Source organism: Arachis ipaensis, chromosome B3 (assembly GCF_059453495.1).
Source record: "Arachis ipaensis isolate K30076 ecotype BB chromosome B3, ASM5945349v1, whole genome shotgun sequence".
Classification (NCBI taxonomy): domain Eukaryota; kingdom Viridiplantae; phylum Streptophyta; class Magnoliopsida; order Fabales; family Fabaceae; genus Arachis; species Arachis ipaensis.
The window spans coordinates 10,746,843-10,756,600 of NC_142438.1; the positions used below are offsets into that span (position 1 = coordinate 10,746,843).

At 32.2% G+C, this 9,758-nt stretch overlaps 2 protein-coding genes across 2 annotated transcripts; both read right to left on the bottom strand.

The window, feature by feature from the left end:
* Window positions 1–242: 242 nt before the first annotated feature.
* On the bottom strand, window positions 243–2,766 carry LOC107634174 (uncharacterized). The gene is made up of 2 exons (XM_016337748.3): window positions 1,423–2,766; window positions 243–837 (listed from the first exon to the last, which is right to left on the bottom strand). The coding sequence occupies exons 1-2, from the start codon at window positions 2,277–2,279 to the stop codon at window positions 384–386; spliced, it is 1,311 nt and encodes a 436-aa protein (XP_016193234.2). The 5' UTR covers window positions 2,280–2,766; the 3' UTR covers window positions 243–383.
* Window positions 2,767–3,697: 931 nt separating this feature from the next.
* Window positions 3,698–7,984, bottom strand: LOC107629588 (protein SKU5 SIMILAR 14). The gene is made up of 8 exons (XM_016332404.3): window positions 7,608–7,984; window positions 7,388–7,497; window positions 5,546–5,816; window positions 5,366–5,465; window positions 4,849–5,191; window positions 4,379–4,744; window positions 4,216–4,294; window positions 3,698–4,122 (listed from the first exon to the last, which is right to left on the bottom strand). Exons 1-8 carry the CDS (start codon window positions 7,770–7,772, stop codon window positions 3,922–3,924), a joined length of 1,635 nt encoding a protein of 544 aa, XP_016187890.1. The 5' UTR covers window positions 7,773–7,984; the 3' UTR covers window positions 3,698–3,921.
* Between the last annotated feature and the right edge of the window lie 1,774 nt (window positions 7,985–9,758).

Sequence of the window (9,758 nt, forward strand, 5' to 3'; positions counted from 1 at the left end):
TTGATCTAATTTTATAAACTTAATTATCATATTAGCCGCCAAGTAGAACTACTAGATATGTATTGTGAAGTCACTTAACGTATCGTTAGCAATGGAAGTGACAAAAGAACTAAAATGACTAACTTAAAATCTTTGAAAACGAATTTAATTAAAAAAAATTAAGAACTAATTTTTAAAGATTAATTTAACCATTTACTCTAACTTTTCTAATGCATACTTTCTCTATATCACTCCAAGAGAAAAAAGTCAACTCTTTTAAGTATCTATTTCTTTTGTTTTTCATACCTACAGCACACACATGCAATAAGACAATTCTCTTAATGTAAATTTTACAATAAACAAGATATCCAATTATCCATTGTTATTGTGCTTCTTTTGAGTTTCTAACCCCACCATTGATGTACAGCTACACCTTTATCCCTCAAGTTTCCATAGAGTGCCAGACACTCCCAATAAGCCCTACGACTTCTATTATTCTCTCGTTTTTTATGTGGCTTACACTCCAAGAAAAGCTCATCTACTAGTCCAATGGTGTCTCTTTTTATCATTTCTTCCACCACCTCTGCCTCTGCTTTCATCACCACGAATTCTTCATCCTTTATATTTGTCCGCATCCAATCTGACATTCCTATTTGAGGCATTTCTTTCGCCGACGCCTCTTCTGCCGTAATTATCTCGATATTTATGTTGTACATTTCGAAGTTCTTGTTTCTTGTTGGATAATTCTTGTGGAACCAATCATTTTTTCTCTCTCCTTCTTTCTCCGCCAATCCAACATCAATGAAAACTCTACGAGGATAACTTTCCAAGGAATCGCCCATCAAATTCGGAAGGTATCTGTTAAATATTTATGAAATTAGTGCAAACTGCATGAGTGTCCTATGATAGGTATATACATTCTAATAATTAGCTAGACAATGAATTTAAGGTAAAAAGAAAATAGTAAAGATATCATTTTTTTCTTGTTTTCAATTTTTTTTTTAAATAAATTGTATTGAAGAACATTTAAGTTTTAAAAAATATTATTATTATAAAACAAAATATTTTTTTTAAATGACAAAATAACTAATTCGTCTTACATTATTATTGAAATTATTGAAAATTTTAAAAGTAATAAAAATATATATTAAGAATTAAAGTGATTAGATCAATCTAAAATTTTTTAACTTTATAAAAATATTTAAAAAATAATAAAAAACAGTTTAAAGTAGTTTAAATTTTTTATATTTCATACTTTTTAATTATTGTTTATGTAATAAATATATAATTACAATTGTTATATATATAAAATTAGAAAATTCTATAACGCTTATAAAATTTATGTCTAATTTGTCTAAAAAATAAGAGGTGAATAAAAAATTCCACCATTTATATTTGTGTCAAGTAATTCATCATTTGTCTAAATTTAAGTGTTTTACTTACTTAGTGCGCTTCAAGTATTTTCTTGATATTCTCGATGAGGCTCTTGGAGGCTCTAACAAGACATCTTCAAGGTTTTGCAGTGCAGCTTTCTTTGCGTCGGAGGAGTAGCCAAGAAGCTTTCTAGGCGCAGCCACCACTGGCGGTGGCTGATCATGACGAACAAGTTCTTCCTTCTTTATCATGGCCACAGCAATGAGATCCAAGCGCCTCACATAAACCGTCTTGTAGTTGGAAGGCTTGTAATGTTTCGCCGAGGGGTTTTCGCCGGTGATAAAGGCGACAACCCCATCAACTTTCAGTGTCCTGTCGATGAACTTTGAAGCCGCCGGGAAATCTGTGGTGAAAACAAAGTCCACACTGTTGTCGATTACGTTCTTCTGCTTCTCCAAATCACTCAACAAAACAAGTTCCATGTTGTACTCAGAAACAATGCTAGGCCCTATTCCTGGATCCGCATTGTTATCATTGGTCAGGAAAATTGCATTGCTCTGAGTAGGTTTCTTGAGCCCTTCGTTTGTAAGGTCATGGAAAAGAACACCCAATAGCTGCTCTATGTTGACCGAATCGTAGCTAACTTGCTGTTTATCAATAGATTCGGTAAGCAGATCCTTCTGTTGGGTTTCTTTATAAGAGATTTTCTCGAATTCGAAGGAAGACGATCTCATGATGCTATTCAAGGTGGCAAATGCGAATATCATGAGGAACAAACAAGAAACAATCTTCATGAACTTGGAACTTGGGATGAGCCTATTGATAAAGTAACGTGGGCTTTTAGGCAGGTGCTTAATAATGCTTTTCTTGAAGTTGACATAGTGTTTTGATTTCAATGCAATGACACCGATGAGTTCCATCGCCATATTTATGATATGACGATGGAGACAATTAATAGATAGAATAAATGAATAGAATATGATTAAGACGAGAAAGGTATAAGAACAAGAATAAGTATAATTAAAAAGAATATTTTGAGAAAGAGAGTAGAGGAGCTAGTCACAAGAAAAACAGAGTTCTAGCGACTGCAGAATCTAGCAGCGGTATGGTTTCCACCAACAAGTGAGAAATGGTTAATCGACAAAGTAGACCACATTCTAATCAACTCTCTCAATCGCTGTATCTCCATTATTTTTTTTATCAAGATCGATAATTTGTAACTAGCGCCAATTTATTAACATCATATCATGAATCTGTGATTACGATGATTTTTGTGACAACATAATCTTATTGGTGTTGTCTCTTTATCATCTAATCACAGATGCATGAATGGTGAGAGAGCAGATCAGAGCAGTTTTTGTGATCTGTCTTCTCTCTCTTTGTCTAACTCTCTGTAATTATTTGATCTGTTATTTTGTGAAGGGTGTGTGATTTGGTGGAATGAAGAGGGAGAGGTTATATAGATCCACTAGGCTTATTATGGGAGGGTAGATAAAAAAGTACGAGAGGAATTCGTGACTAAAATTATTAAGAGAGCCTAAATTTGCAATTTGTGGGAGAAAAACACGGTTGGAGCAACGACAATGGTGTTGCACCATTCACTAGTTTGTTAATCCATTATTTAATAAATTTAATTCCTTTTTTTTATTTTGATTTTTTCTCCTATAGTGCTTATCAATTTTGATTTTAGTTTAATACAACGATACCATTTTGCTCCATCATATTGTTATGCATATATAAAAGATCAAAGTGTCTTGAAAGTGTGAATGCCCGTTCACAAGAGCGGAGCTAGATAAAATATTAGAAGGGGGCCAAAAATATTTATACAATAAAATAAGAATAAAATAAAATTTTAAAAAAGAACTAAACTGAAATTTACATATAATTTACATGTAAAAAATTAAAATTAGGGGGCCATTGCCCCTCTTTTTATGTATGTAGCTTCGCCCCTGCCCGTCCATCATGAGCATCAGGAAACTGTACTGTCCTCTGAATAATTAAGATAAGTGTTTTATTTTCTTAATAAATAGTCCAGGCTCAACTTAATAAATTGTATGTGATTAAAAGTTTATTTTACAAAAATTGTGAATAATCTCCATTCGATTGTGTATAATATTATAGTTCTTAAGTTTCAAAATATTAAAATATTAAATTGAAAAATATTAAAATAATGATCTTATTTATAGTTCTTAAGTTTCAAAAGTATTTATTTTCTCTGAAATATTTAGGATGACAACCAAATATAATTTAATTTATTTTTAATATGTATTCAATTTTAATAGCTAATTTTTGTAGCTAATTTTAGTGTACACTAAGTCACCAAACATAGTTGATCCAATAATTAAAAAAATTGGGAATTTTATTGTGTATTATGGTGTCTGCAAAAGTTTGTGACACAATATGCTAATACATTATATTCCAGTAAAAAAAACATACATTTGAAAAAAATGTTAACAATTTTAAACCAATACGGGAAACATATTATATGAATATGATGGTAATGATACAAAGGAATCTTGGATGAATTTGCAAAAGAATGAGAACAAGCGAGTCCATGGTAGTAAATAATTATGTTCTGCCTACAGCTCTGCCACAAAGAAGAGCATTCTTTGGAAGTGGATATTCATCTCTTGGAGATTCCACCGGTGAATATACTCTCATATAGAATTGTTGTCCAAGGTATTGTCGTGCCCAAAATTCACTTCTTATGTTCCACATACCAACGTTGTCTAGTGCCATGTAAATCGCAGTCCATGATCTAGGGTATACCTGAGACAAAAATATTCACCAATAAGCTATAATGTCTCATTTGGATATTAAGAAAAAAAATATATGTTTTTGCTAACTAGAATAACAACCAACCTGTGTTGTGCACCTCGAAACAGCATCGGCGAGGTTGTACTCCTTACGACTATCAGGCGTCCAGATACCACTATCCATTCTGCAGGACAGATTCAGCTTAAACTTTTGGGACGAGTGTCACGACAGAATTTGATAATTTGAAGAAAATGATTGGAATACATACCCTACAACCCAAAATGAGTATCCATCAATGTGCCAACTTTGGACAATATTTTCGTGGTTTTGAAAGATGATCTCAACGAATGCTCGAAAATCGGCGGCCATGACGGAGGTGGCGAGATACATTGGCTTATGTGAGGGAGTATCTGGGATGCTTCCAACTTGGAAGACACCACCAATGTTGAAGTAATCTGCTAGCTTCAATGGAGTATCGCCTGGAACAAAAGACACACTGTTCACTGCATATCTCTGCTTGCCATTAACTTGTGCTGCTGAGCTCTCCAAAATTATTGTCCTGCTAATGTTTATCAAACCATAATGATATGATCCTTGTGGATTTGGCCTTGGTCCACTTGCTGTCAAGTTTGTCCTGTCAATTGCAATAATAATTGAGTAATTAATTTGATCGAATTTGACAAAAAGATAAAAATTAATTTTGTTATATCCAGTTTAATTCTAATTAAATAAGTTTACCTAATTGAACGAGCTTGTTGAATAGACCAATCAAGTTGAGTAGGTGCAGGAGGAAGAGGACCAGAAAGAGGTTGGTTGGAGTTAGAATAGTGAAGGGCGGCGGTTGCTGTGAGGACCTTAGAAGTGAAACGAGTTGAGACAGCAATGTAGTAGTCCTTTGCTGCTTGATCTGCTGTCACCAGCACCGAATAAGATTGTCCCACGTGGACATCTATTGAGCTATATGTGCTCTGCAATGTGTGAGTTCCCTCAACTTCCACCAGTTTCATGCTGTGTCCTTCAATCCTAAAGTTCAGTGTGTTCTGGAGTCCAACATTTGATATCCTAAGCCTATATGTTTTTCCTGTTGTTGTTCATTTCTTAGTCAAATACTGTTATATATAAATAAACATGCTAATACGATTTACAATCTAAATTCTATTTAAGAATCTGCCAATGAATTGCTACGTATTTAAGGCGGAATTTAAACACTCAACACTTGCTTCAGCAGTTGATATATTTATCTATAAAGGCATACCTTGTTCAACGGTGAAAGTTGCTCCAATTGGACGGCCATTGATTAAAACAGCATGAGGGAATGGAAGTTTGTGTCCATAATCAAGAACAGCCTTGAGCCTCTGGAATTCATGCAAATGATGTTAGAAAAGGGAAGAGAAGATTAGAATGTAATGTAGGGGAAATAATGAATGGGTGTTACATTGTTGTCAATGAGGTACCAATCTCCAATGAGAAGAGAGAAATCATCAGCAGGGGGAGGGAATGGGACAGGAATCAAAGGCCTGCTGAGGATCTTGAGGGACCCAAAGCCACCAGCAGCTTTGTGGAAAGCAAGTGATGGGAAATAGAAGAAGCTTCCAATTTGGTCTTTCACTTGAAGGGTGTATGTGTAATTTTTCCCCGGTGGAATTGGGCATGTTGTTCCATATACTCCGTCTTGGTAAGAATTTCTCCTTTCTTGAACACCACTCCTATTATTATTATTAAGTTAACAAATAATCAATTGCATAATTAATATCCAAATGACAAATTTCATTAATAGTTAAAAGTTGTTTAATTAACAAGGTTTGCAACATTTTATACTTGTATTTAAGAATGAATAGAAGAAAAAAAATAAATGCGATATGTTCTTGACCAGTCCAAATCAAATATGGGCCTGCCCCGTGAAGTTTTTAAGCCATTGTGAGTTTGTGACTTTATTAGTGGGCCTAACGGTTAGTGATTTTGGTCCGTGACATGAGTTAAGTGTGTCTAGGTGATGAGTGAGAGAAACAATTATGAAACTCATGTTTTTGTTTTTTTTATATCTTTTCTTTTTTATTTAAAAAAGGTGGTGGTTGCTTCTACTCAATGTTCACTCGGTGAACCCAAGAAAAGTGAAAAAAAAAAGGGGTTTCTTTTTCTTTTTGTTATGGCCTCTTCTTATCTAAACTCATCTTGTGTTGTGCGAATATGTACTCTGGAGAGTCTTCTAAAACATAAAAAATTTACCAAAACACATGTCCCTTAATCTACAATATACATCAAGTAGAATGAACTAAAAGTTACAATGTCCAAAAAAAAAAAAAAAGAAGGAACTAAAAGTTAGAGTTTAGTATCTTTCCATTATCTTTAATCCCAATCATTTTGTATTATTGAAGGAATTTTTCTATATCTTAATTAATACAAAAATCCAATGATATAGAAAAAAGATAAAAAGAGTAATATAGAAGAGAATATAGCGTTTTCCATTATTGAATTGTTTTGTATTGGAAATGATTAGGTGAAGCAAACAAGGTTTAGTTTAGTTGAAGGTGCATTATTGCTTGTGCAGTTGGATTATGGATTAAATTACATTTCCATAACCAAGAAGTATGTTTTTTCTTTTCAATTACTTGATGCCGTGAATGAATAACCAACCTTCTTGTGTTCCCCAAACTAACTTCTTATGTACATTTGTTCGCCAACTAATATAATAAAGGAAAAGTTTTTTTAAAATCTCAAAATAATATCTAGCCATTTTAAATAAAAAAAAATTCCTTTCTTAGTAGCAATTTTATTTGGAAAACAAATGATTATTATTATTATAAGATTATGATATCTTTGTTAATTAAAATCCAATTCCCATACATCATATTATTCAATTATTGAACAATAATGACAATTTTAATTTCCTTTTCAATTGATGTCTCGGAACAAAGAATCAATTCCATCATAATCAATCATTAAATTAGTTCCTATTTTAAGATTTCATTATTTAAACATAGCTTTTAAAACGATATGCAGTTTATAGTACACGTATTAATGTCTGTGTGATTGTGATATATCATATATAGCTAGATTTCAATATCACGCAATGATGAGCAAAAGTGTAAATTAAACACTACCAAGACAAAAAATCAAAGGAAGATTATATGGGAAAAAAGAAAAAGAATATGCAAATTGAATTGGACTTGTAGTGGAAGGACTAATTACTAGTGCAATTTACTATAACCTATTGATTCTTCACTCTTGAAATTAAAAATGCAATGAAAGATGTTACGTGCAAAATATAGATACGGACCATGTTAGAAGAAACGGCTCCGGCAAGTTGTTGTGAACATTGATGATCAAATTGTCATTGGTAACCGAGTAGATTTCAGGCCCTGGAAATTGTCCATTGATCAAAATGCCCTGTAAATTCAAGCACATAATAATGTTTAATCTTTTCATGCATCATGTCATATATATAATTGTTATAACATTAATAAGGTATAAATATATAGAAAGATATATATACAAACCTTTTGTTTAACTCCAAGGGGATAAATGTCACCATAGGTAATGGTCCAATCAAAGAACCTATAAGGGTCTTCCCCAGCAACGTTAATAATGCTGTTCAATAGCAACAACAATATTGAACAAAAGCTGAGAAGGGAAGAGAGTGATAATGGTTCACCCCTGATCATGTTAAAGGCTTTGGAACTTAGCTTGTGTTCTTTAACAAAAAATGTAAGAAAAATAATATATATAGAATGAATGAATGAATGGGAGGTGCAAAAGGGTGAGAAGTGAAGAAAGCGTTAGTTGGTGGTGGTGGCTATAGAAGAGTAATGGCAAACACGGTCTTAAATATATAAGAGTAGATACTAGAGAGGTTGCAAGCTTTGTAGGGAAGCCCAAGATTATTATTATAATCATGAAATGTAATAAGCATGACACGGATTTGGGAAAGGAGTGAGTACGTAGCTGTGAACAATAAGATACATGTGTGAAAGGAAATTAAATTATTAAAACAATTATTAATAGTTGGTATTGATGAGGTGAGTATGTTTAATTAACGCGGTAGGAAATGAGAATGGGAAGAACAGCAGCGGTGACTGCGTGTATATGGTATACTAATTATGTTCTTATGATAATACAGTTTTGCAAGCTGGATCATGGTGTTCTTCGCCGTTGATTTCTCACATTACACACGCTATTTAATATTTATATCTTTCTAATATTTCATTTCATTCCTTTTCAAAAAAAAATTTACCCCTATTGGATTTGATTTTTAATATTCTGTCAATTGTATTTATTCTAGTATTCTTACAGTGTGTGGATTTTTTTTTCTACGATATTTAAGTTTCAATCTCTATCTAAAAGAAGAGTAGAGTTAATAAATAATTTTTGGTCAATTAAAATTTTCCTTTTGACATTACCATTACTAGGTAATTGTTCCAAAAATCATCATCAAAAGGTCACAAAAGAAAAAATATAATTAGCCTTTATTTTATAATTTTAACATATATTTTTAATTTAGAATACAAGATAGATAAATCGTTTTTAGTTATAATGTAAAATCATTGAATTCATATGAAAATGATCTCATCCTCTATTCATTAGCAAAAAATATTTATTGATTTGATGTAATAAGATAAAACAATTATCGTAGAAAAATATTAGAGAGGCAGAAATATTTATTTTTTGGTCTGTATAGTTAATCAGTAATATTTAAAAATATAAACTAAAAATATATTATTTAATTATTAAATTAAAAAAATTAGACTAATAATTAAAAATATTAACAAAAAATAATAAATTCGGTTAGTTTTATTTTTTATTTTCATTATTGTAAGCTATTTGTTTAGTCAATTTTTTAAGGTTTATTTGTGGCCTAATATTGTAAGCAAGTTCAAACAGAAAATAATTGTACGCGGAAACAATGATGAGGCTGTCGCTTAATGAACTTTGTTTGTATGATGTTCGGGCGTTGGTGGTGTAACCTCTTGTGATTGGAGTAGGAACTTTAATTTGGGGGGCGAATATAATATCTGGGAAGCTTCTCATATGCATGGGACCTTGCAAATCCCAATCTATTATATGAATATGATTATTTTATATATAGAAAGTTCGATCATTCTTGACTGTTTATACCTTGCGGCTAGGGTAGTGTATTTGACTATTGTTATATTAAAGGGAAAAAAATATTGGAATTTAGTGTGCTTTGTTTTGGTGGTTGATTTAAGTAAACACTATTTGTTGATTTCGCAAATGAGCTAAACTGTTCATCACATGGGTGTATGAGCCGTTTCATGCGCTTCAACATTGACAAATGGCAATTTTGTTGACATATGCTACTACTATTTAATAAGGGGGAAACTCAAGTGCAGTCGACTTCACGTGGAGTTAATACTTGAGAGTCGTTAAATGAATTGACTGATTTGACTAAATTTTCATCTAACGGCTCTCAAATATCAACTTCACGTGAAGTCGACTTCACCTGAGTTTTCACCATTTAATAATGATCAAATTGTCAAGAAGTAAGACATACCAATGTTTATGAAGTGTAATGAATTTCCCCCTTAATTGATTCGTATGAGGTGGAACAAAGACAAACAGGGAAAGAAAAGAAAAATCAAAGATAAGATTGGCGTATAGAAATACATAGAGTACACATGCAAATACACATT